Raw genomic sequence first — 27,757 nt, forward strand, 5'->3', positions numbered from 1 at the left:
TCAGAAACCCTATACAGGGATGCTATGAGTCAGAACGGACTCAACGGCACATAACCACCACCACCAATCGGTTTACAGATATGGGGGATATTTGCTAATGCAGGGTTCATAAGCTTTATTGACCTTACCCCAGTGATGTATTCCAAATGATCAAATCTTCACTAAGCTCCTGCTACAAAGCCAGAGTTTCTGATTCAATAGGTCTGGGACAGGCCTCAGAGTCTACATTTCTAGAAAGTTCCAAAGCGACGATGCTGGTCTGGGAAACAGACTTTTAGAACAGAATGACACTCTACAGGAATAGTAGAACTTTGTCATAATTGCCATCTTATATAAACAAAACACAATGATAATGTATGAGTTTACGAGTTTAATTAACTCATTTAAAATGAGTTATATGTGCTTTTTTTGGCTCTAGAGAAAATGTACACATTTGAAAAAGCTTACATTAATAGCCCACACAGGATGGGGGGAAAAACCCACTGTGATAAATGCACACAAGAAAAATTCACACAGGGACAGTTTCTAATCCTAAATCTAATTCTAACTTTAACCCTAATTAGGCAATGGGCTTTCGAGCCCATGGGCACATTTTTATCCCATGTGCACATTTTTCTACTTACTATTTTCTTCAATATAATAGCAAGTTCTGCTTGTCTTTCTAGTTCACTCTTCTTCTCTGAGGTTTGTTTTATGAGAAAATCTAAGAAGAGAGAGGTGAGAAAGGAAACCCATACTGTGTTTATTAAGCCTGTGGTTAAGTGGCCACTCCTTCTAAAGAACAATGCTTGCAGAGGACAGATACAGGCCAAGTGAAGTGGTTTAATTAACAGCCCATTGTATACTGTAAGTCTCCCTTAGAACTTAGCAGACAGTATTTCATGTTATTCTCTCTCTCTACGCCCCCCAACCCCCCACCCCACCCCCACCCCCGTGTGTGGGTTGGGGGGGGGGGGGGGGGGGGAAGGGGGTAGGTGTGTGAAAGAGTAAGAGAAAGAGATACTTCAAAGTAGAAAGGAGCCCTGGTAGTGCAGTGGATTATGCATTGGGTTGCTAACTGAAAGATCAGTAGTTCGAATTCACCAGCCACTCTGAAGGAGAAAGATGAAACTTTCTGCTCCTGTAAAGAACATATGGATGTGAACGCTGGACAGTGAATAAGGAAGATCATAGCAGAATTGATGCCTTTGAGTTGTGGTGTTGGAGGAGAATACTGAAAGTGCCATGGACTGCCAAAAGAACCAATAGATCTATTTTGGAAGAAGTGCAGCCAGAATGCTCCTTGGAGGCCAGGATGGCTAAACTTCGTCTCTCATACTTTGGACATATTGTCAAGAGGAAACAGTCGCTGGAGAAGGATGTCATGCTGGGTAAGGTGGAGGGTCAGAGAAAAAGAGGAAGCCCCCCAACAAGATGGATTGGCCAGGTGGCATCATTGATGGACTCAAGTGTGGCAGCGGTAGTGAGGTTGGCCCAGGATCGAACATTGTTTTGTTCTGCTGTGCATGGGATCACTATGAGTCGGTTCTGGCTTGATGGCACCTGACAACAACAAATAGTTACAGTCTCGCTGAACTGGAACCAACTGGATGGCACACAACCACCACCCAAAGTAGATATGTACTTTCATAGCTCCAAGCCCTACTGATGTTACCACACACCACCATATAGTGTATTAGGTAATTTACATACAATCATCTCATATCTCATCCTTATAACCACATTGCAAAGTAGAATTTGTACTACTTTGTAGAATAGGGAAAATGAAGTTTGGAACAGTTAAGACGTTGAAATATTGGCCCAGATGTAAGTTCTTTTTTCTCCACCACACAACCCAGAAGAGGCCATACGGTGGAAGGCAGACTGAACACCAAGCCACATCATTAGATATCAGCCATAATAAATACCATAATAAATAGGTATTGAGTTCCTGCTCTGGGCCATATACTCACCTAAAGAACTAGAAACCAAGCAGGGGACAAGCGAATTTATCAAAGTAGCAGTTTGGGAAATTTTGATATAGTGCTTAAGATGCACCTAGGAGAGGGAACTTTGAAACTCCATTTTGTTTCGTCTCAAACACAAAATGCAATATCTGTTGTTGTTAAATGCCACTGAATTGGTTCTGACTCATAGTGACCCTGTACAGGGTTTCTGAGACTTAAAATCTTTGCAAGAGCAGAAAGCCTCATCTGTCTCCCAGGAGTGGATGGTGGTCTCAAACCACGAACCTTGTGGTTTGCAATCCAGTGCTTATCCTATGGAACCACCGTGCTCCCTCACAATGTCTAGTACATAATATATACTCAATAAATATTAAATGAGACATGGTGGTATGTGCAGGGAATAGAAGAAGGCTCTTAACAAGAACCCTGTCAGAATGTGATGGCAACCAAAACTAGTCACCTAAGTGCCAATGGAAAGGAAGGTATAGAGGGCCCTATGTTACAAAAGGATGCTGCAAGCCTGGATGATTCACTCCCTCCAAGGAGGGAGAGAAACCAAAAGTGGCCGTGAGGTCACTCCTGGGATCCTGGGAGAACAAAGGGTCTTGAAAAGAAGTTGGGAAGTCAAGAGAAAGACCTAGCTCAAAAGGAAGAAACTGAATTCAAGTTTGGAAATGGTGAGTGTGAAATGTAGCTGAGTGGGACTGTCCACTAGGTGTCAGAGAAGAAGGACCAAGAGAGAGCAACATAAAGAGTTAGAACTTAGAGAAACTCTCCTCTGAGGAACGCTACGATTATGACACATGGCAGGCTGGTAAAGCCAGTTTGTTTAGCCCAGGGGCTTATACCTGAGAAGGAAGAGTAATTCTTAGGAGGAGAGACCCTTTCTCCTGCTAGAGAGGAGGTCATGTTTGTAATAACCAAAATATACTGGCAAGAAAGGTTCTCTGAATAGAAACGGTATCATTTGAGAACAAGCATGTTTGTATTACAAATGAGCTATCGTTTACTCATGGTATGGATTTAGTATTCATATTTTTGAAAGTTAAAACAACATTGAATGAGAAGGGCATCTTTATTAAATGGAAAGACATGACTTTTATAAAAGCACTTGAGAAACACTGAAATAGATGAAAAAAGAAAAATAAGAAATTCATTCAGAGAGGAGCTTATAAAGAAATCCATTTATAAGCAGAACTTATAAAGATTCTTAGAAGTAATCATCAGAGGGAACACTTCTGATCTCATTCTTGGTCAAGGAGATGAAAGGAGGTGGCTGGGTTAGGGGCAAAACAGGATAGGCTATACACAATCAGTCTTAGTTACTACACATCATGGACCAATGGTATCTACATTTTTAAATGTTCCTGTTCTGCAAAGTCCAGAATTGCACCTTGATTTTCTTGGCTCCCCTGATGCCAAGAGTGGTGAGAACAGGAAGTATGTGTGTTCCTTCCCAGAGCAGTAGATCACCCTTACTGCTTTCTGCTGTGCTGGGTAATAAATGGAGGAATTGTTATTCTACAAAGCCTGCAAAGAAGAAATATTACACACCAGTCCACTGGACATGCAGGGCTGGTAAAACTGAAGATTAATGGATTTAGTCCTGGTGTGGTGCTGTAGGTTAATGTGCTGGACAGAAAGGTCGGTTTGAACTACAAGGTTGGCAGTTCAAGTTCACCAGTCGCTCCTCGGAAACCCTATACAGGGTCTGTATGAGCCGGAACCGACTGGACAGCACTTAACAACAGCAACAACCGTGTGTGATCCTAAACCAAGGGAGCAAAAGCTTCCAGAGGAAGGAAATGTTAGTTACCATAGAACTGCTCCAATCCATGACCAGCTTGTGTGTAAGAACGAAATGCTGTCCAGTTGTGTGCCGTCCTCATGGTTGTTGGCCTATTGAGTCTATTGTCATGTCTGCTGTCAGGACATCTCACTGAGGATTTCTTCCACTTTTTCAGACCCTCTTCTTTATGAAACGTAATGTCATTTCCTAGCAGTTGATGCTGTGCCCAAAGTAAGGGAGTGACAATCTTTCCTTCCTTGCAGTTTGCAGCCCGATTTGTAATCACAAGGAGCTCTGGTAGCGTACTGGTTACGAATTGGGCTGTGAGCCGCAAGGTCAGCAGTTCGAAACTACCAGCTGCTCCTCGGGAGAAAGAAGAGGCGTTCTGCTCCCGTAAAGATTCACAGCCTTGGAAACCCTGTTCAGGGTCGCTATGGGTTGGAACCGACTCGATGGCACTTAACAACAACAACAACGCTACCTCTCTGTAGCTAATCCCCATCTGCTATTTCACAATGTCTGTATGTCTGTGCCATGTTCAAAAGGCACGCAGGGATTTGGAGTCCTGTGACGGCAGTTGAGGTCTTCTCTACTTCACAGACAGCAGCAGAGTAGACCAGCACATGCATCAGGGGACCTGTCTCTCTGGAAATGTACCAACACCAAGACAACTCTCCCTCGTGCCCAGTCTGGCCCTCCGTGTCTAAAGACAGGTGTAAATTTCATGCTTCTGCAAAAGGAGCCACTTTGAATGAGAGAAAAAAACTTGGCAAATTAACCAAGGCAATTCTCAACATGACTTCCCTTTGACTAGATTAAAACTCTGAATTGTATGATTTTGCTCTTGGACCAAGTACCATGGAGCCAAAGATGCTAAAAGCACTGTAGGGACATGTTCGTTCTGAGCTGTTCTAAAGGAATGCAAACTTGGCAATCAGCATTGTTTCCTTCCAGCAGGCCTATAGGGATAGGCAAGGTAAGCACGCATCCAAAGTCAAGAAAGGACCTGCATCCAGAGTCTAAGACCCCAGTGCCCAGTGAGATCCTGGCAGCAGCATGACAGGTCCAGTGACTGCAACCCAAGGACACTAGGGCCAGGATTCTTCATTCCACACACATGCACCAAACACCAGAAGGTTATTCCTTAACAGGAAGCTTTATTGTGTATTGAATACAGGAGTTAAGTTACATTTTAAGAGAAGCACTGAAGTAGAAACAAAATCCCAGAAAACACACTGGAAAAAGCAGTAGCTTAAGTGGAAGGCAACTAATCCATTGCAGAGAGATACAATTTAAATCATAAACAGGAAGCCACTACTTAGAGGTATCTGTTACTCTTTGATTTAGTGAAGATGACTCCAAAGGCTTTGTTGTATCTGAAGGAGAACTAAGCAAAGTGGGGATATTTCTGGTTCCAGTGCAAACAGCCTTAACCTCCTGATCAGGATTCAGATCTTCAGAACCGGTTCCCGGGACCAGTTCCACAGGCAAGTGGGGCAGAGCTTGGACGGAGGGAAAGGGAGGCAGGTGTGGAGCAGGGGTTGCAGGGGAGTCTGCAGGGAGAGATAAAAGATGAGAAAAGTTAGACAAGGCGAATAAAAAGATGCCCCAGTGCTGAACAGAAAACAGGTAATACCAAAAGGCGAAGGGCATGCCTGCCACCAAGTCACCAGCCCAACGGAATCCATACGAGCTGTCCTACTTCTACTCTCAAATGTGGCTTTCTGTGGTCGGTAGTCCACATAGGGACCTGGCAATCAATTGTATAACATTGTACCAGCTTGCAATCAGCACAGACCAGGAGCACTTAATGAGTCACTAAGCCAAGAGGCTTTTTCTTAGCAAAGAGATCTTAGGTTATCTCTGAGGAATCGCTTGAAAATCAGATGTATAACTTGGCCAACAATTGCCCAGATCACACGTACTTGCAGTCCTCGTTCTCCAGAAGGTCCCGGTACGTGGTGATCTCACCCTCCAGCCGGGCCTTGACATCCAGCAGCACCTGGTACTCCTGGTTCTGCCGCTCCAGGTCAGCCCGGATCTCAGCAAGCTGCTCCTCCACATTCCTGATGAGACCCTGCATCTGGGCCAGCTCGGTGCTGTAGCGGGCCTCAGATTCACACAGAGAGTTCTGCAGGCAGTTTTTCTACAGGAGGGATGAATGGAGTAAGATAATCAGGTGCCTCACAATTCAGCAGACAAAAATCATGGTCGAGCTTACCAGTAATGGGCCAAATCCCAAGAAGTCATAGGACATTCCTAAAGCTCTGGAGAAATCACCTTCCACATGGCTGTAGCTTTTCACAAGAAAAATCGAACTTGGGGAATTATATTATATTTCTCCCTATATCCCCAGTACCTAACAAAACTGTAATCATGTAAGAGTGCCTGGGTTTCCACACTAAAGAACGTGGAGCTGAATTTTAACAAGAACTGTTTTTGTAGGCTGAGACAACATTAACAGCATGACATCTTCATCATGGAGTGAGGGACCAGGGTCCTAAGCTCTGAGTTTACTGTTTAAGGGGGACTTCAAAGAGATCCTACTACCAGGCAATGGTGTAAGGTGAAGGTGAAGGAAGGCACATACCAGACTGTGCTGGGCTTGGCGTTCAATCTCCAAGGCATTCACCGAGCATCTCAGCTCCAGGATCTCCGACTGGCAACACTGTAGCTCCTCAGAGCAGGACATGGCCTGCAGGCTGATGCCTTCAGACTGAAGCACATGGACATAGACCACAGTCACTTAGTCATTCACTGGCCCAGAGCAGAAGCTGCTCCCTCCCTGCTCTGCACACCATCCTCACCTGAGCTTGGAACCACTGCTCCACATCCTGGCGGTTGGTCTCCACCATGGCCTCATACTGGCACCGCATCTCCCCCAGCACCCTATTCAGGTCCACAGGGGGCTCAGTGTCCAGCTCAATCCGGAGCCTGTCTCCCAATTGACACTTCAGAATGTTGACTTCCTGCAGGGACCAAAACCAAAAACTCACACCCACTGCCATTGAGACAGTTCTGCCTCATAGAGACCCCTATGTAAGGTTTCAAGATTGTAAAGCGTTATGAGAGCACACATCCTTTTCCCAAAGAGAGGTTGGTGAGTTTGAATCACCAACCTTGTAGTTATCAGCCCAATACTTAACCCACAGTACCACTAGGGCTCCTTTCCACCAGGGACAGAAAGTATCAAAATCCAAAGTGAGAGAAGTGACAAACAATGTTAGGGGAAACACACTGCCCCAACGAGCGTGAAAGACCTTTCCAGCGGTCAATGCCACGAAAGTTCATTTGGAGTCTCTCCTAAATCCACAAGACAAGTTTTTAGAGAGATGACACCCCAACTTGACCACATTCCACAGATCCAGTCTGGACTCTCAGACCCAGGTCAACCTTTTATCCTGATGCCAACTGAGCCCAGGTTCTAATCTAAGAGCTGTAAGGCAAAGGGTTGGGGGTGGCTCCCTTTTCTGCCCAACACATTCCCCCATGAATCTCAACCTGCTCATGGTTGCTCTTGAGACTAAGTTGCTCCTCCTTCAGGGACTCCTGCTGAGCCTCCAGGTCCGACTTGGCCAAGCTCACATCTTCTAGGAGTTTGTGCAGCCCGCACATGTCCGCCTCCACCAGCTGACGCAGGGAAAACTCACTCTCATGCCTTCAGTCACAAAATAAACAGGATCAACATGACAGCCACCAAGGACCCCGCCCCTCACCCCCCTTGTCCCTGGCTTCCACCTCCTTCAACACATTGGATCCTCATTGGTTCACCTGACCAACATTCAGTATGCTACAGGGCTCATGGTTGGGATTATAGGCTTGCTTACTAGTAAATGCATGGACTCAATATTAGTGTTCTGATTTCAAATCCTGCCGAATCTCCCAGTATTTATTTTGCCATAATTAGCCTTTCCATGAGGGAAAAGACTAACTAAAACTAAGCCTTCTAGACCTTCAGTTTGTTATTTTCCCCCTTGCACTGATTCTTTCACATTGCTCATCTGCCTTTCTCATCTATTAAATCTTGATACCACAGAGCTCCAGTACCAATTCTATCTGTCCACTGATGGCTCTGACCAAGCATCAGTAGTCTGTCATACCCTATGAGGTAAATGACAGTTTAGTCTGACAGTGATCTGATTTTGCTTCTGGTTATAAATTTTTTTTAAATAAAAACTTATCTTTTAGCTATGAAGTGGAAATTATGTAAGCTTTAACCAGTCGTGACTATACCATTTCCTTCAATTCAATTCTATAGAAGGGTCATTTGTTATAATGAACTAAATTTAAGTTTGGACAGGAAGGAAGTGGGCATTTATTCACTTATTCTTTTAATAAGAAGTTATTTTGAACATGTGCTATATGCAGAGTAGTGTGCTGGACACTTGGAAGTAGAGCAGAAGAGAGAGGTCACTCTGGGTCCACTTCCAGCCTTACTTACTTGATTCTAAAGTCATCAGCAGCCAGCTTGGCATTGTCAATTTGTGTGACTAGTCGGACGTTCTCAGCCTTGCTGCACAAGATCTGAAGAAACCCAAGAAGACAGTTCATATACCTACAAATCATACCTGGGATCCAACTGTACATATGGTATCCCCATTCTCATCTCAAAAGAATCCAGGAGCCCAAGGCTCTCTGAGCCCTAAGTGGTGCTTTGCCTGTCATGCCCTCAGCCCTCTTCAGACTTAGCATGCTCTAAGCTACTCCAAAGCTCACCTTCTGCTGGAGCTCCTCAATGGTCCGGAAATGGGACTGGTAGTCTGGGCACACAGAGGGTTCCTGGCATTGGATGAACTCTCGGATCTTGGTCTCCAGCTCCGCATTGTCCTGCTCCAGCTGCCGCACCTTCTGCAGATAGTTGGCCAGGCGATCATTCAGAAACTGCATCGTCTCCTTCTCATGACCGTTCAAGGTGCCTTCACCACAGGACCCACAGCTTCCAATGTTGCCTGGAATGTGGCAGGACCCAGGCAAGAGGCAAGCAGCGTTACAGCTGGGCGGCAGACAGAGGCTGGGTCGGCCCAGGGGCGTTGACCCCACACGGACTCGGTTGGCATGAGCCAGGTTGGCCGAGAGGCAGAGGGAGGCAGCCTTGACCTGTGCCCCAGGCCGACCACCAACATCAATAGAGGTGACGTTGGTTGCTCCAGGAGCCTTAGTGATACCCAGAGGGTAGGAGTTGATGAAGGTGGAAGTCATGGTGTTGGGTTGAGGGTGCACAAGAGCTTCAGGTCAGCTAAGACAGCAAAGCCACTGAATCTGGACACCTCCTTTCCTCCTCTCCCTTTTATATCCCATCCCAGGTGGGGGTTGGCTCAGTGCTTTGACCTCATGCCTTGATCATCTATCTGTTGTTGGGCCATCATCCTATTACTCACTTATTAAGTTTACTATTAAGAGTCTCTTGCCCCATTAAAGGGATACTTGAGGTGCCTGTTGATTCTTTGCTATCATTTTAGCCCTTAGTAGGAGGTCAGAGGTGTGTATTTCTGGTCAAGGAACAACAGTAGTTGATTTTCTCTTCTGGACAGGGCCTGCTCTTCTTATTGATGGTTCAAATCCGTCCATCAGTGATTTGTGAAACAGGAGAGACATTGGACCAGTGAAACTCAAGTGACTTTCTCACGTGTGCTGGGGACTTAGCTAGCCTTTCCTTTAAAAGCAAAGTGTACATTTGTAAAAATAGCAAGTCCACTGATGTTTGATTGCTAAGAAGCCCTTATTTGTTTTTCTTTCTTTTCTTCTACCTTTTCTACTGTATACTCTCATCAAAAAGCAGTAGAGTATCAATGCATACAGAAACATTGGTGCTAATTGAGTTTTGGTCAACTAAACTGAATCTTCTGCTAACCTCAAGGTCATCAATTTGAAACTGCCAGTGTTTCTGCGGGAGAAAGAGAAGGCCTTCTACTCCCATAAAGATTTACAGCCTTGGAAACCCTATGCAGGGTCACTATGAGTCGGAAACGACTCCATGGCACATAACCATCACCACCACAAATTGAATTTCTGAACTATTCATTCATTTAGCATGGTTCCTGAGTATCATCCGTAACTCATGTAGCATGCTAGTTCCTAGATATGAAGGTGTCCCATCTTCAGAAGGAAACAGTATCACAGAAATCCAGGGGTGTTTTACACAACCTTAATTAAGAACTACAGATCAATAAGAGTCCATGAAAAACACAGGATCCATCATCCTGGCCGATGAAGTATCTAAAGAAAATCTACTAACAAACAAAACGCTGTTTATCTAGAAAACTGAAGTCGGACATAGAGATCAAAGAATATTTAAAGAAGAGGTCAAGAACTAACATTACTGAGCATGTAGTAATGTGTGCTAGGTTTGCTGCAAGGGTCTTTTCTATTTAAGCCTTACCATCGATACGTAGTTATTCCGATTCTCAATGTGCAGTGAGCAGACTAGAGGAAGGTGTATTTTCTTAGTCACTCAACTCTTTCATGATGAATTATGTTCTGCTTTGAATTGTTGTTAATATCATGTGTTTTCAGTAGTGGAAGGCATGCTGAAATTGAAGAGGAGATTTTGGAGGTACTGTGGCTTTTGATAGAATTCTGTGGGGCACATGTGTCACAAGCAGGCTCTGGTGGTAGGATTGGTGGCGTGAGGCCCATTTCTTCACATTCACACAATTATACAGGTATATGTTCTGTAACTGGGATAGATGTTTCCCAAGAAGCTGAGAGGCTGAAAATAGTGGTGGGTGATATACAAGGGGCCTTCAAAACATTCATGGAAAAATGAAATTAAAAGATGCTTAAATTTTTCCATAAACTTTTGAAAGCTCCCTGTATGTCCCAGGAGTTACAAAAGGGTTAATAAGCTAACAAAGGTTTGCCTAAGCCACGTGTCCGCAGAACTCATTCTCGTTCCACACCATAACCCCAAAGAGAACAACCTGTGTCACTGTCCCCTGTAGTTGTGAGGCCAGAAGAGAGTACAATGAGAAAAACTGAAATGAAAAGAATGAAAATGGCTGAGGGTCCTTGTGCTCCAGAAAAGGAAAATGTTTCTATACAGAGGCAATGAGAGCAATAAAATGCACACAGAAAAGTTGTGCTCAAGAATGAGAATTTATAGTTTTAAAAAAGGAAAGGCTTTTTAATTAAAAAAGAGAGAGAGAGAATTTATAATATACCAAAATCCCAGATTCCCATTAGAGAAGGGAAACAAGGCAACCAACAGCTATGGGCCAGGAGTTGTCCCTCCAAAGGGAAAATAGAGAAACCTGAGGACTAAGGAAGACCTTACAGACCGTATAAATAGATCTTTGCTCTAAGGAAAGTTCAAGAACTGAAGGACAAGGTTCAAGCTACACTAAAGACATTGAAAGAAAGAAAGAAAGAAAAATTGATAGAATACCATTGAGATGCTTCAACAAACAAAAACACTCATTCATCTATGCCAAGAATCTGGAAGACAGCACCCGACCACCACCTAGAAGAGATCCATAAATGTATATTCCAAAGCAAGATTATCCAACAGAATGTGGAATTCTGTTGCATTGAACAATATTTACCAACCACTCCTTAGAAACCCTACACAGGATGACTCAGAACCAACTTGACAGCATTTAACAGCAGCAACACCACCATTAATATTACAAGCAAGTAAAATTATGTTGAAGATAATTTAAAAACAGTATACCAACAAGAAACAGTGAGTTCAAGCCAGATTTAGAATAGAATGTGGAACAAGGGATACCATTACTGATACTAGATTGATCTTGGCTGGAAGCAGAGAATACCAGAAAAATGCTTACCTGTGTTTTATCCAAAGGTATTTGACAATCTGTGAATCATAACATTGGAAGACATGGGAATTCCAGAACTTAACTGTGCTCATGCAGAATCTGTACACAGAGCAAGAGGCAGACATTTGAACAAAAAAGGGGAGAGTGTATGGTTTAAAATCAAGAAACATGTGTGTTGGGGTTGTGTCCTTTCACCATACTTATTCAGTGTGTGGACCAATGCAGTGACTCCATCGAATAAATACTGCACTGTGAACCAGAAGGTTATCAGTTTGAGCCCACCGGTCTCTCCATGGGAGAAAGATGGGGCTTTCTTCTCCCACAAAGATTTTGAAAGCCTTGGAAACCCTATACAAGATCACTATGAGTTGGAACCGACTAGATGGCAGATAAATACAATAATTCAATATGCTGAGTAAATAATCTGAAAATCTGACCTATATGGCATCATGAACAACCTGCTATATGCAGATGACATAGGCTTGCTTGCTGAAATTGAAGAGAACTTAAAGCACTTACTTATGAAGATCAAAGATTACAACTTTCAGTATGGATTATACCTCCACCTAAAGAAAACAAAACTCCTCGCAATTGTACCAATGAGCAGCTTCATGAAAAACAAAGAAAATGTTGAAATGGTCAAGGATTTCATTTTACTTGGAGCCACAATCAATACCCATGAAGGCAATAGTCAATAAGTAAAATAATGTGTTGTCTTGGGTAAATCTGTTGCAAATGATCTCTTTAAAGTGTTCAAAAGCAAAGATGTCACTTGGATGCCTAAAGTGTGACTGACCCACACCATAGTATTTTCAATCATCTCATATGTACATGAAAGATGGACACTAAGAAACATTGAAGGAGAAATGATTCATTTGAATTTCGGTGTGGGCAAAAAATACTGAATGCACTCTATCTAGCTGCCCGAAGAATGAACACACCTGTCTTGGAAGAAGTACAGCCAGAGAGATCCTTAGAAGTGAGTTTGTGAGACTTCATCTCACTTACTTTGGGTATGTTATCAGAAGGGGCCAGTCCCTGGAGAAGGACATCAGGCTTGGTAAAGTAGAGGGTCAGTGACAAAGAGGAAGACCCCCAATGAAGTGGATTGACACAGTGGCTGTAACACTGGGCTCAACTATAACTATGATCATGAGGATGTTGCTGACCTGACACTGTTTTTGTTCTGTTCTAAGGAGGGCTACTATGAGTTGGAACCAACTCAACAGCACCTAACAGCAACAAGGGCTGAGAAAGATCTCATGGGATAAGACCCTAAAAACTATATGTAGATCTTTGCTGTGAGGCAAAAGGAAGGTAGTAGATGTGAGAACTGGTGAATTCAAACCTAGCTTTTGGAATTCTTTTAAGAAGAAATAAATTGGATCTGAAATTCTTCCCCAAAGCAGAACCCACTCTGGGTCAGCTGTGGCCCTGGCAGTTGACCTGCGATCATGGGTGATGACTAGGGCAATCTTCAGAAGGCATTTCCAGCCCAGGCCTTCCTCAGAGGTACAATCTGCATATGGTCCATCTTCAAACACCCCTACCTCATCATATAGCATCACTATAAAACAGAGAGATGTGCCATTAAAATTGTGTCCTTTGATTTGCTAAATAGGATTCCTTTTTTAACCTATTCCCCAGCAGGATTTGTTCCATTGGCTGAAATCAAAGTTCTTTCCATCTCAGAACTCATGACACCTGTTGCTTCTTGAAGCATCACTACTGACGCTGACACGCTGACACGCTGACGCGCTCCCTTCTGAAGCTTGATTTGAGGTCCTGGCTTGGACTGCTGCGTGTTCTGTTTAGCATAATGACAATGATGCTCCCTAGTCCTTTATAAAACAGTGGGTTCTGCGGATTTTCTTCTTCCTCAAAGGAACTGGCAGTAATTGGAAACATGAGGCGAGTGTTTGACATGTACTCAACTGTGTAAGTGGGGAGGAGTTATCGTTGACATCACAGATTGCCTCTTCTTGCTCCCCTTTAAAAACAGCTCCTGGCCCCTAGGAACAACACATGAGCCAAGTTGCATGGAGGGAAGTATAGGAGATGAGGTGTGGAGAAAGGTAATCCTTCATTCACAGGGATTCCTTCTTTCTTCGGGAGGAAAAGTCTCCTAGCTGTAGTCTATCTTTAGAAGAAGGTGGGACACTAGGGAACAGAATAGCCTGGTTCAGTGCCATGACCCTAGGGCACACTGATACATCCTGAGTGAGAGAGAAAGCCATTGCAGCTGCCCATAGGGTTTGAGTCTAATCAGCAGGTAACCTTATCTCATTACAGGGTTATATTTTGAAGATACCTGAGGAAATACGTGCTATCCACTCAAAGTCTCCCATCTTAGCACAGTTGTGCATGTAAGGCTTTCAGGTACACTGTACAAGTTCACAAGAGTTCAGGGGAGGACGCCCTGAAAAATCTTTAGGATGAAGGGCAGGCAGGAGATAAAATATATGATTTCAAGTGTTCATCTTTTAAGGCTTTTAAAAAAAAAAAAAAGTAAAAGTCATCATTTTTTCCCTATTAAATGGAATTTTACAATGTAGTTACTTGGGAACCTTGAGTTTGATTTTAAGTATTTAATATTATTCTACTTAACTATTGTCCCAGATACCAGGAAGAATTCTCTTTATTTATCACCATCCCTCAATCCCAGGGTGCCTGTTTCTACATTCTAAGGCGGGGCTTGTTGTTGTTAAGGGTCATCAAGTCAGTTCCGACTCATAGTAACCCTGTATGGGGTTTACAAGGAGTGGCTGGTGAGCGTAAACCACCGACCTTGGGATTCAAACTGATGTTGCTGTCTAGTACATTAATCCACAGCGCCACACCAGGACTCCTAAGGCAAGGTGTTGTTGTTGTTGTTAAGTGTCGTTGAGTCAGTTCCGACCCATAGCGACCCTGTACAAGGTCTTAATTATCTCATGGTTGTTGTTCATTCCTCTGGAGTCAGTTCCAACTCATAGCAGCCCTCTACAAGGTTTCTGAGGCTATAAATCTTTGTGGCAGCAGAAAATCTCATTTTTCTCCCATGGAGAGACTTGTAGATTCAAACTGCCGTCCTTGTGGTTCACAGTCCAGTGCTTATCCTACAGAGTCACCGCACTCCGACAGGGGTCATTATAAACTCATTTAATGCAGCATTTGTTGCTGTCAAGTGCCATGCACTCAGTTCTGACCCAGAGTGACCCTGTATAGAGTTTCCAAGGAGGGGCTGATGCATTTGAACCAACGACCTTGCGGTCGGTCCAGTGCATTAACCCACAGCACCATACCAGGACTCCTTAATGAAGCAGATCTTAACAGAATGGTGATGGCCACAAACACCACAGTGAGCCTCCCTGGCTTCAGATTCTGGGTCTGCCATCTGCTAGCTATGTGACCCTGAGCTAATGACTTGACCTCTCTATACCACAGTTTCTGCATATGCAAATTAGAGATAAAAATAGCAAGAAGTTGGTGTCTATAAGCATTTAAAATAGACACATAGTACAAAGTAAGCACCAGGTAAGTGTTAGCTGTTGTTTTTTTTTAATAGCTTATGAGTTCAGATGCTCATATCATTCGTAATTTTAAATGCTTATTAAAACTAAATTGCTATGTTTTACCATATCTAAGTTAGCAAATAACAAAAATGGTAATGTCACAATGTTGGCAAAGTATGGAAAAATAGGCACTGTCCTATGCTGTTGAGAGTAAGAGAGTAAATGGTGAAAACTCTTTGCTAGGAAGTTCCGCAAGATCTATTAAAACTACAAATGCACACCTCCTATATGACACCACTGTGAGTCCACATTTAGAAATGTATCCTATAGATAGACATACGAAGGGGCTTTGAAACGTTTGTGGAAAATGGAATAGAAAGATAATGGAATTTTTCCACAAACTTCTTAAAACCCCCTCATACTTACATGTACAATGTTAACAAGGATATTCGTTGCAATCACTTCAATACTATAGAAATGGCTAGGAATAAACTGAGTGACCACAAAGAGAAGACTGGTTAGACGAATTATAATGCATCTATGTAAGGGAGCTTCATAAAGTTCATGGAAAAATGGAATTAAAAGATAATGGAACTTTTCCATGAACTTTCTGAAGTCTCTTTGAGTGACTATCTTGCAGCCATTACAAATCTATGGACGTGTAGACATCCTGGTATGATGCTGTAGATAAACACTGGATTGTTAACCAGAGGTTGGCAGTTCAAACCCACCAGCGCTCCTTGGAAACCCTAGAAAGGGTTGTTATGATTTGGAACTGACTCAACAGCACTTGATAACAGCAACAACATATAAGCATATGCTCTGGTAGCGTAGTGGTTATGAATAGGGCTGCTAACCTCACGGTCAGCAGTTCGAAACTACCAGCTGTTCCATGGGAGAAAGATGAGGCTTTCTGCTCCCACAAAGATTTACAGCCTCGGAAACCCTGTACAGGGTCGCTATGAGTCAGAACTGACTCCACGGCACGTAGCAACAACACAGAAATGGCACCTAAGATAAGTTTAAGCGGAAAAAGAAAATGACCAAGTGCAGAACAGGATACTCTATACGTACTACTTTTTAAAATTACGAAAAGGGAACATACATAGAAAAATTCTAGCAAAAAATGAATATAGGGCCATAGATTTAGGTGTGATACCTATAGAACTTACTTTATTTTCTAATAATTGAAATAAATTGTCATTTTAGTCTCAATCCCCATCACAGCAAGTGGCAGAACCTTAATTTCAGTCACCTTGAGGGTCCCCTTCCCAAGAACTTTTCCCAAATTTCTAGACCTTTCCGTCACTGTGGGAGTGGGGGGAGGAGGAGGGGAGAAATCTGTCCTTGGTGCTGTCATCCACCCACAGTGCCGCCAATGATACCTGCAGAATCCCCCACCTAGTTCTTAGTGGTCAGGATGCCCAGGTGCTGCCAGGTCATCTTCATTCTCACCACAAACCCAGCAACTTCTAGGATGCCTTGGTTGTTTCTGTGCAACTCTGATGCCCAAGAACCTTTTTCAGCTTCTGTTACACACCAGGACTTAAGGTTCTCTCAGAAGAATTCTCAGGCCCTTCTGTCCAGACACCTGTTGCATAAACGAGCCAAAGATGCCCTTTCTGTGTTGGCCCCAAGTTCTTTACTTCTTCATGGCAGGTGAGGCCCATTAGCCCAAAAACTTGACAGCACCAAACTCAAATTTGTGCATGTTCCATTGTTTTTAAAATAATTCAAAGACCTAGGAATTGAGGACCATAGTCTCAGGAGGCAGTATCATCAATTGGCATAACACAGTCCACAAAGATAATGTTTCTCTTACATTTTCTTTGTTGAGTAATGACTTGGGTCTTATAAGCTCCTGAGCAGCCATCTAAGGTGCACCTATTGGTCTGTCCCTGTCTGGAAGAAAGGAAAGTGATGACAATTAAAGATGCATGGAATCAATTAATCCAATGGACTAGTGGATGGACCAGAAGAGCTAGATGGTGCCCAGCTACTGCTACCAGCTATCCTAACAGGTATCACAATAGATGGTACTGGATACAGTGGGTGAAGATGAAGAACAAAGCTCAAAATCATAAAAGAGATCAGGTTTACTGGTCAGAGAGATTGGTGGAACTCCCGAGAGCCCTTAGTCACCATTCGGGTCTGAAACTGAACTCACCCCATGGCTCAATTTTCAGCCACGATGCTATAGGATAAGCTCTGGACTGCCAACCTCAAGGTCAATGGTTCAAACCCACCAGCTGTTCCTCAGGAACCCTATACAGGGTCTATGAGTCAGAACCAATTTGTAGTGCTTAACAACAACAATTGTGAAGTATGCACACCTTAAAATTATCAGCCAGTTGAAATTTAAAAGGTGGCATTTATCTGAGGACAGAGTTCAAAGGGGTTAGGAAAGAAGAAGGAATGGGAATAGGAAACATCATGAGGAAGTGGGATAAGGGATGTTACATCGAGGGGTCTATAATCAATTGTTGTTGTTGTTGTTGTTGTGAAATGCTGTTGAGTAGGTTCCAACCCATAGCAACTCTGTATAGGGTTTCTGAATAGCAGTTGGTGAGCTTGAACCGCCAATCTTGTGGTTCAGACAGACTTTGCAGTCCTGCTCATCAACCCATAGCCCCACACCAAGACTCCTATAATCAATTAGATGAAGCAAATTATTAGATCAAGCAAATTAGATCAAGCAAAATGTGTGTGAATCGTCAAACATAAAGTTGACTATCTGCTGTGTAACCCTTCACCCAATTCACAATAAATTAATAGCCTTTTATCCAGTTAGAATGTACTGGCTTTACATGGCCCAAAATATGGCACCCAACATCTGCTAGTTCCAGAAAAGATCAAAGAACACTAAGTGCTAACAGGAGATTTGGTTGTGCAGTGGTTAAGTGCTCGGCTGCAAACTAGAAAGTTGACAGTTAAAGCCACCAGCCATTCCACAGGAGAAAAATATGACAGCCCGTCTCTGTAAAAATCTACAGTCTTGGAAACTCTGTAGGGCAGTTCTACTCACAAGGTCGCTGTGAGTTGTAATTGACAATTACAATGGCAATGACAATGAGTTTTGTTTGCCTTTGGTCAGTATATTACCTTCAGAGACTCCCCACCTAACTGCAGGAGGACATCACCCAGCATTACATAAGGCTTCCCTTCCTCCCTGATTCTCTTCCTCAGTGTTTTCAGGTCTTCTTCCCCTTGTGATGCCCCCTTATACTCTCTTTGCCTCTAGAAGACCTCCTGCTTTGGAGGACCACTTCCTGAGAGCAGTTGTCAGTAAATAGCTTGTTGTACAGTGGTTCTATCTCCTAGTTGTATCTTTTTCCTTAATCATCCTGAACCCCCTTGAGCCCACTATTACATCTCTGGATGTTTCTCCTCAGGGATCTTGGTGCCTCTTATGTTGGAAACAGCCCTGCTCTATTAATGGTATAGATTTCCCGCAAGAGTCACACTTTACCCCTTCTCACATACAGCGGTTGACTACACAGTGTTCAACGCAGATAGGGCATCTAGCAAGAGTTAGACAATGATGAACCAGGGCTAGAGTAGCTTGTTCCAGGTGTGGCACTGTGGGTTAATGTCCTGGACTGCAAAGTCATTTAAACTATAATATCAGTGGTTCAAGCTCACCAGCCACTCCTTGGAAACCCTATACAGGGTCACCATGGATTGGACCCAACTCTATGGCACTTAACAACAACAACAAAGGAGGTTGTACAGAGTCCTGGTGTGGCGCTATGGGTTACTGTGATTAACTGCAAGGTTGGTTTGAACTGCAAGGTCAGCAGTTCAAGCTCACCAGTCACTCCTTGGAAACCCTGTACAGGGTTGCTATGAGTCAGACCTGACCCGATGGCACTTAACAACAACAACAACAGGAGGTTGTGCAGGACTCCCGGTGTGGCACTATAGGATCAGTAATGATCTGTGAACCACAAGGTCTGCAGTTCAAACCTACCAGCTGCTCCTCAGAAACGCTATGTAGGGTTGCTAGGAGTCAGAACCTACTCAAGGACACTCAACAACAACATCAACAAGGAGGAGGTTGTGCGGAAGCAATCAAGGTCTAGTCTCTTTCCAAAGTTTCATTGTGTCAGTGGCCCTGAGTATAAGAAACCGGGACACTCAAGGTTCAGGTTGAAGGGTCTCTTTTTAAAAGGTATCTGAGAGACACTCAAAGGAACAGGAAATGTCCAGGTACTGTGATACAGTGTAAGTCGCTTTGCAGCCAGAACAATCTAGGTCCAAATCATGGCTCAACCACTGGCTAAATTCATCTAATTATTTAGCCTGTGTGAGATTAACTGCCTCATCTTTTACTAGGAAGCATCAAATAATGTATGGAAAAATCTCATGATCTTTATATTCCATTTTCCCATGAATATCTTGAAAAAATCTATTTTTCCATGAAATTCCCTCCCGTGTTCCTGCAGGGAAGAAACAACATTTAACACTAAGTGGAAAGAAATCACTGCTGTATAAAACTTCATTTTAAAACTATAAGGTTACATTCAAGCTCTTATTTGAAAGATCCAATGGGAGAGAGCAAAAGCGGGTTCAATATGATGCAGAGATTGCTTTTCATAATAATAGAGGAAAGACATCTACCAGGTACAGAATCAGGAGACTGGAATTGCACTGAGCAAAGGGTTAAATCTTTCCTGAAGGGCATTGCCCTCAAGATGGATACCAACACAGCAGGTCCCACATTCTCTTCTGAGAAATTTCTTAAAATTTCCCCACTTTGCAGGAAAAGTCAACCCTCCAAAGGAAACATGCCAGCTGAGATCATGGAAAATACCAACCAAGCCAGTTTCCAACCAACCAATCAACTTCAGACAAAATGGTAAGTTGATATCATGAAGGGTTCTTCCAGAAGACACTTCTCAGCACCAGGCCCACCTTCAGTAGTGGAAGCTGAAGCCCCCAGGTGTGACCAGACAGCGCCTTTCTTACAAAGACATGGATGTCTTAGACCACACCAGTCTGTACCCCAACATTGGTGGTGGTCAGGGCCACTTCTCCACCTCTCCATTGTGTTTTCTCTCTTATGAAGCCACCAGATGTGGCAAGCACTGAAGCTACTATGAGCTGACTTTTCAGGCCTCAGGTAACCACATCCAGATTTCAGGACCACAAGTGGGTATAAGCTGTACCCCCCTGAGTCTCCAAAGTGAGGTTCTGCGGAAGTCATTGTGACCCTTAGGATGACACAGTACGTCACAGGCCTTGAGTGTGTTATCTTGTGTTATCTAGCTCTAATGCTCTCAAAGCAGGAAAAAGAGACCATGGCATTGGCTATCCTCACCTTGGACGGACTCAATATAAAAGAGTTGCTAAGACGGGTCTGCACCCCCAAAGCAAAGTTTTCTCATTCTCTGAACTAATACAAATAATCAAATGCAGCTTGCTCTGAAAAGCAAGTTATTAAGTGCACCATTTTGTTTCTGGTTGCATTTAACTGCTAGAGGAAAATGCCTGCAGCCATGAGAGGCCAATCAGTTTAGTATCTGCTAGCCACTAGACAATATAGGCTCTGTATGAGGTTATGTGATTCTTTCCCCCTTTCATTCAGAGTATTTAAATTTTGGTTGTCTCATTTAGAATCCATGACAGATCTGGGGTGTAAGTAGGAAAGAAAACATCCTCATTTTACAGCAGAAAAAAATAAATGCTGAGGCTTTACGCACACTGTGATGATTCTAAAGCCTCACGGCAAATTGAAGATACAAATCAGAACTAGAAGCATTTGTTCTTTCAACAAGTATTTATTCATTGTTGACTCGGTACCAAGCAGTGGGCTAGGCTCTGAGAAAGCAAGAGTGTACAAACCAGAAAATGTCTCTTACCACAAGTAAACATTTTAATTGGGAAAGTAAATGGATGAATAAGCGATTTTTGCCTGTTGAGAGATGTTGTGATGAAAATAAACAGGACAGAGAGCGATGGGTTTTGAGTACTTTAGATTGATGGAGAGGTAGGGGCTCTCAGAAGAGCTGCCACTTCAGGTGAGTCCTGGATTGCAAGGTAGGGGAGAATTCCAGAGAACAGAAAGAGCAGGGTGTGTCCCCTGATATTTCCAAGAAAAAGTCCAATGTGGCTGGGTCATAGTGAAGAAGGAAAGAGAGGGATGGAAGGATATGATAGTCTTATAGGTCAGGTAAGCAAGCATAAAAATTCTGTAAACATGGTATTCATGTATTTTTCATTACTCTTAAATCATCACATGCAGTAATTCTATAATCATAGAATCAATGGGCTTCAGGAGAAAAACTAGAAAAAATGGAATCATTGTCAAATTTTACTTTACAATTAGATGGGAAGAGGGACTACGAACATACAATAATCTTGTGAGTCAAGATTTATAAAGAGAGACGAGTGAAATTGTTTCTCATTTCCCTGGGCAGAGACCAGGAAACCTTAAAGTTAAAATTAGTGTGCTTAGAATATAAAAGCAACTTCAAACCATGCCCCAACTCCATCCCAAGATGCTTCTTGGACCTGATTCCCATCTCTAAGTCTCTTCAATGTGGATATCCTGAGTCACCAGTGGTGGTTGGGATCCAGCCACTGAGGTACAGACATTTCTAGAGAAAAACCAGTAACTAGGAAAGAAGGATCCTAGTTAAGCTTCCATGTTTTGTGGTATCTTATATAGCCTTTGGACAGATCTATATATACAGAAATTCAGCAAGAGCTACAAGTTAGATTTTCTGAAGGTCTGACAAGCATTTCTCTTTGGGTATCCCCTGGCCTTAACCATTACTGCTGGTCCACAGGCTTTCAGAATCGGCTCCCAGCGCTGGCTCCACAGGCTGAACCAGGTCCACAAGCGGTGCGGGGGGCACAACTTGGACGAGGGGCACAGGGAGGCGGCACACAGGAGGCAGGGGTGGAGCACGGATTGCAGGGAAGTCTAAGGGAAAAAAGGTGAGTAAAATTAGGGACGAGGAATGAATGGAGGACTCAGCAATATGTACGGAGCCTAAGAAAGGAGTCCTCACTCCAGAAACCACAGAATATGGACCCAACTGGAGCCCTCAGCCATTAACCCTGCTGTGTTGCCTTAGGATTAGACTGGGGAAAACGCTGCTGTGAAGTCAAATGGAGTGTCAAAAGAGAACTGTGCTTGATAGGATTTCTGAGAGCTGATTTTCCAAAGGTAGATCATGAGGCCCTTCTTACAAGGAGCCTCCAGGTAGACTTGAACTTTCAATATTTTGATTAGCAGCTGAGAATGTATTTGCACCACCAAGGGTTTGTTGTTGTTGTTGTTAAATGCCATCGAGTCGGTTCCGACCCATAGCGACCCTGTACAGGGTTTCCGAGGGTGTAAATCCTTACGGGAGTAGAAAGCCTCATCTTTCTCCCGCGGAGCGGCTGGTAGTTTCTAACCGCTGACCTTAAGGTTCGCAGCCCGATTCGTAACCACTACGCTACCAAGGGTTTAGAGCAGGTTATTTCTAAAATGTCTTCTGGAAGTAAGATATTCTAGATGACTCAGGTTGCATTCCAAAGACAGAAAGTAATAGGACGAATTTAAGAAAGGAGAAGCAAGTCCAAAAACCTATCTCATGATTGAAGGGCAGTCATATTTCTATTAACATCAGTTCCTGACTAAACCAAACACACACAGTAGAAATCTGGCAAATGACAGCCTCCTCTAAATGAAGCATCATTCCCTTCACACTGTCCATGCCACAGAGGGAACACTCTAAGTCGGGGCCATGAGTCACAAAGAGCCTTGTTCTTTATAGACAAACACTTCTGTTACCCTGAATATCTCAGAGATAATTGAGTAAAGGATTTGGTCAACAATTGCCTAGATCACACGTACTTGCAGTCCTCGCTTTCCAGAAGGTCTCGGTACGTGGTGATCTCACCCTCCAGCCGGGCCCGGACATCCAGCAGCACCTGGTACTCCTGGTTCTGCCGCTCCAGGTCAGCCCGGATCTCAGCGAGCTGCTCCTCCACATTCCTGATCAGACCCTGCATCTGGGCCAGCTCGGTGCTGTAGCGGGCCTCAGATTCACACAGAGAGTTCTGCAGGCAATCTTTCTGTATGGGAAATAAATGGGGTAAGAGACCCAGAGCCTCCTGGGAAATTCCTACCTGCCTCAAATCTTGGCAGTGGTAACTATGACCAGAACTATTAAAATATGGAAACTCACAAGGCACATTCTGGAAACTCATACCCCAAAACAAGACTTTTATCAAAATAACACTGCTTCCAAAGTTATTCCTCCCTATGGCTGAGACACCTACAAAAAGTTAGAACTCAATAAATCTTTGTACAATGAATGCCTACGCTTCAATATTAAAAAAAGAACTTAGACTTACTGCTTTCAAGTCAATTGTGACTCATAGCTACTCATATGACAGCATAGAACTGCCCCCATAGGGTTACTTAGCTAGGATTTACAGGAGCAGAAAGCCTCATCTTTCTTCTTTGGAGTGGCTAGGGGGTTTGAACCACTGACTTTGTGGTTAGCAGCCCAATGTTTAACCCACTACTCCACCAGGACTCCTTCAATATAAAGAGAGAGGCTTTTTAAGATATGTTTCTGGGTTTGACCTAATCTTGACAGTAAATTTGAAAAAGAAATCATCAATCAACGGGTATGGAGGTAAAAGAACCTGGATGGTGAAATTACAAAATAAACTACTTCCAGGCATTCGGACTGTAGTGAGGGTGAAGGAGGGCACATACCAGGGTGTGCTGGGCTTGGCGTTCAATCTCCAAGGCGTTCACTGAGCATCTCAGCTCCAGGATCTCCGACTGGCAACACTGTAGCTCCTCAGAGCAGGACATGACCTGCAGGCTGATGCCTTCAGACTGAAGCACATGGACATAGACCACAGTCACTTAGTCATTCACTGATCCACAGCACAAGCTGCTCCCTCCCTGCTCTGCACACCGTCCTCACCTGAGCTTGGAACCACTGCTCCACATCCTGGCGGTTGGTCTCCACCATGGCCTCATACTGGCACCGCATCTCCCCCAGCACCCTGCTCAGGTCCACAGGGGGCTCAGTGTCCAGCTCAATCCGGAGCCTGTCTCCCAATTGACACTTCAGAATGTTGACTTCCTGAAAGGAATGAGGCACCAAGACTCAAAGTGAGAAAGGAAACCGGTTATTAACAAAGAAGATATCCAGACCCTCTTCCTGACTAATGGCATAAAAATAAGAAAAATCTTATGAGAAGAGTCTATTTGAAGCGCCTCCTAAAGTCATGAAGGAAATCTTTGGTGAAAACAAGTCCCACTCTGCCACAGTCCACGGACCCATTGTAGACTCTCAGACCTAGATCAATGCTTGACCTTGATGCCAACTGAATCCAGGTTCTAATCTAAGAACTACAAGATGGGGAAGAGTGGGGAGCTTCCTGCACGGTCCAACACCCACCCCCAGGACTCTCAAGCTCATAGACCACACCTGCTCGTGGTTGCTCTTGAGACTAAGTTGCTCCTCCTTCAGGGACTCCTGCTGAGCCTCCAGGTCCGACTTGGCCAAGCTCACATCTTCTAGGAGTTTGTGCATCCCGCACATGTCCGCCTCCACCAGCTGACGCAGGGAAAACTCACTTTGGTGCCTTCAGTTACAAAAGCAAACAGGATCAACATGATTGCCACCAAGAACAAGCCCCCCACCCCAGTCTCCTGCCCAGTTGTCCTGTCTTCCACCTCCTTCAACACCTTGGATCCTCATTGGTTCACATGCTCACTCCCATGGACTCAAGAGTTAAATTTGACACCACTCCGTCTCTCAAAGGGCTCACGATCGAAAGATGCATTTAATAGTTATCATTTTATCATTGAACCTTGAGGAACCTAAGGTTCTGAAAGATTAACTGACTTGTCTAAGATCATAAATCTTAAGTGCCTAGTACAGTCATTATGTAAGCTAGTAACTAGAATAAGAAATAGCCAAGTGTCTCATCATTAAGTTGTTCCCTTATCCCTAATTCTGGCTGGCTTTTGTTTTGGTTTTTATCTCTCACCTTTGGTGGGTAGAGACTTTGTTTGGGGTCCCATAGGTAGCTCTTGACACTGACTGGTCTGTAAGAAGCTCCCCTGATTTACATATAAAATTCAGGGGCTCTTCTTGCTCAGTTCATGTACTGTGTGTGTTTAACTTCCTGTTTCCCCTCCCCCAGACCCTGATAACCACTAATGTACTTTTGTCTTTATATATTGACCATTCTAGATATTTTATATAAGTAGGATCATAAAAGATCTGTGTTTTTATATCTGACTTGCTCAGTTCATTCTTGAAATCACCTTGCTTTGCTTCTGGGTAATGAAGACAGGCTGCCTCATTTTCCATTTTAGAAATATTGAAGTAAAACAAAATACACCAGGTTGCATCATTCATGTATGATTGAATGATTTTAAGTGATTTTTCTCTTCCACCTTCCATAAGTTTTCACTCTAATAAAGAGTTTAATTGGGAAATTAAACAGTAATTCACTCCTTCAATAAGTGTTTAAGCATTGGCGGAAGGACCCACTCTAAGCCCTCTTCCAGCCTTACTTACTTGATTCTAAAGTCATCAGCAGCCAGCTTGGCATTGTCAATCTGTGTGACCAGCCTGGCATTCTCAGCTTTGCTGCACAGGATCTGAAGAAACCCAAGAAGACAGTTCATAAACCTGCAACATACACAATGCTCCGACTACACATGTGGCATCCCCATTCACATCCCAAAAGAATCAGAGAGTCCAAAGCTCTCTGAGCCCTAAGTGGTGCTTTGCCTGTCATGCCCTCAGCTCTCTTCAGACTTAGCATGCTCTAGGCTACTCCAAAACTCACCTTCTGCTGGAGCTCCTCAATGGTCCGGAAATGGGACTGGTAGTCTGGGCACACATAGGGTTCCTGGCATTTGCTGAACTCTCGGATCTTGGTCTCCAGCTCCGCGTTGTCCTGCTCCAGCTGCCGCACCTTCTGCAGATAGTTGGCCAGGCGATCATTCAGAAACTGCATCGTCTCCTTCTCATGACCGTTCAGGGTGCCTTCACCACAGGACCCACAGCTTCCAATGTTGCCTGGAATGTGGCAGGACCCAGGCAAGAGGCAAGCAGCGTTACAGCTGGGCGGCAGACAGAGGCTGGGTCGGCCCAGGGGCGTTGACCCCACACGGACTCGGTTGGCATGAGCCAGGTTGGCCGAGAGGCAGAGGGAGGCAGCCTTGACCTGTGCCCCAGGCCGACCACCAACATCAATAGAGGTGACGTTGGTTGCTCCAGGAGCCTTAGTGATGCCCAGAGGGTAGGAATTGATGAAGGTGGAAGTCATGGTGTTGGGTTGAGGGTGCACAAGAGCTTCAGATCAGCTAAGACAGCAAAGCCACTGAATCTGGACACCTCCTTCCCTCCTCTTCCTTTTATATCCCGTCCCAGGTGGGTGTTGGCTCAGGGCTTTGACCTCATGCTTAGTTTATCAACCTACTGTTATACCATCATCACCCTGTTACTCAGTTATTGAGTTTACCATTAAGAGTCCTCATGTCATTAAAGGAATTTTGATGAATATGAGGTGCTTCTCCACTCTTTGATATCTGAGCTATTGTTGGGAGGTCAGAAGTTTATATTACCTCTCAAAGATCAAAAGATTTTTAGCCATCAGATGTTTGGTGTTTGACTAGAAAGTCACCTTTTTGTCAATGTGTCCATACTGAAAGGATGAATATTCCTGTTGGTCATTTGTGTAGTGGTGGTGGTTATGCACTGTGGAGTCAGTTCCAACTCATAGCGACCCTGTACAAGGTTTCTGAGGCTGTAAATCTTTACAGGAGCAGAAAGCCTCATCTGTCTCCCACGGAACAGCTGGTAGTTTCCAACCTTGCAGTTCACAGCCCGATTTGTAAACACGATAGACAAACTCCTTACAACTACAGCGATACTCACCAGGGTTAAGACTCAACCTTTAGGATTAAGATTCAATCTTCCCTATAAAGGGAAGGCACTGACTCTTGGTATTGCTGGATATTGTGGTATATGATTATCAAGAAGTGCTACATTTCTTCTTTCTTCAGTTGTTTACATTTCAGGTTTAATTTAAGGAACAATGAATTTGGATAATTTTATTCATTCAAAACCTATCTCTTGGACATGTCCTATATGCCAGGCACTGTGCTGCATGATTGACACATGATTGGTTAAGCATGTTACAGTCCTGTCCACTGAAAACAGCCATATTTTGGTAGCTGTGGCTGTTTTAAATAGGGTATTTAGCAGAAAGGGGACTTGGAAGATTATGTTTGATCTGGATGAAGAAGGATGAGCTCAAGATGCCAGAAAAAAAAAAACAAATGAATTTTTGATTTATTTTTTTAATTTCAAACAAGAACTTAACCATAAAATGCAAAGCACATTTAGTTATTGGAATCATTTGGGTCCTCATCCTGCCCTACTTACTAAAATAAGTAAACTGGTTCTAAAGTCTGTTATAGAGCACCTACCAAAATTGTTGGAGTCCTTGGGTGGTTTTTGTTGTTGTTATGTGCCGTGGAGTAGGTGCCGACTCATAGTGATCCTGTACAGGGTTTCCAAGGCTGTAGATCTTTACAGGAGCAGAAAACCTCATCTTTCTCCCACGGAACAGCTGGAAGTTTTGAACTGCTGACCCTGAGGTTAGCAGCCTGATTTGTAACCACTATTCTACCAGAGATGCTTGGCTGCTAACTGAATGTTTGGAGGTTTGAGGAAACTTGGTAGAAAAGCCTGGAAATCTGCTTCCAAA

The 27,757-nt window shown here is 43.7% G+C and overlaps 2 protein-coding genes across 2 annotated transcripts; both read right to left on the minus strand.

The window, feature by feature from the left end:
- Positions 1 to 5,191: 5,191 nt before the first annotated feature.
- KRT37 (keratin 37) lies at positions 5,192 to 8,934 on the minus strand. The gene is made up of 7 exons (XM_006833691.1): positions 8,452 to 8,934; positions 8,177 to 8,259; positions 7,237 to 7,393; positions 6,543 to 6,704; positions 6,326 to 6,451; positions 5,661 to 5,881; positions 5,192 to 5,288 (listed from the first exon to the last, which is right to left on the minus strand). The coding sequence occupies exons 1-7, from the start codon at positions 8,932 to 8,934 to the stop codon at positions 5,192 to 5,194; spliced, it is 1,329 nt and encodes a 442-aa protein (XP_006833754.1).
- A 12,865-nt stretch (positions 8,935 to 21,799) lies between these two features.
- Positions 21,800 to 26,311, minus strand: KRT38 (keratin 38). The gene is made up of 7 exons (XM_006832626.1): positions 25,829 to 26,311; positions 25,555 to 25,637; positions 24,454 to 24,610; positions 23,944 to 24,105; positions 23,727 to 23,852; positions 22,854 to 23,074; positions 21,800 to 21,932 (listed from the first exon to the last, which is right to left on the minus strand). Exons 1-7 carry the CDS (start codon positions 26,309 to 26,311, stop codon positions 21,800 to 21,802), a joined length of 1,365 nt encoding a protein of 454 aa, XP_006832689.1.
- Positions 26,312 to 27,757: the final 1,446 nt, after the last annotated feature.

This window comes from Chrysochloris asiatica, unplaced genomic scaffold (assembly GCF_000296735.1).
Source record: "Chrysochloris asiatica unplaced genomic scaffold, ChrAsi1.0 scaffold00007, whole genome shotgun sequence".
Lineage (NCBI taxonomy): Eukaryota > Metazoa > Chordata > Mammalia > Afrosoricida > Chrysochloridae > Chrysochloris > Chrysochloris asiatica.

Excerpts from the sequence above, each read along its gene's own strand:
- KRT37 (XM_006833691.1), bottom strand. The coding sequence starts at position 8,934 with ATGACTTCCACCTTCATCAACTCCTACCCTCTGGGTATCACTAAGGCT. Across the intron at positions 6,452-6,542 it reads AGCAGTGGTTCCAAGCTCAG|TCTGAAGGCATCAGCCTGCA; the intron begins GTGAGGATGGTG and ends CATGTGCTTCAG. Across the intron at positions 5,882-6,325 it reads GCCAAGCCCAGCACAGTCTG|AAAAACTGCCTGCAGAACTC; the intron begins GTATGTGCCTTC and ends TCCCTCCTGTAG.
- KRT38 (XM_006832626.1), bottom strand. The coding sequence starts at position 26,311 with ATGACTTCCACCTTCATCAATTCCTACCCTCTGGGCATCACTAAGGCT. Across the intron at positions 25,638-25,828 it reads TTGAGGAGCTCCAGCAGAAG|ATCCTGTGCAGCAAAGCTGA; the intron begins GTGAGTTTTGGA and ends GGGTTTCTTCAG. Across the intron at positions 23,075-23,726 it reads GCCAAGCCCAGCACACCCTG|AAAGATTGCCTGCAGAACTC; the intron begins GTATGTGCCCTC and ends TTTCCCATACAG.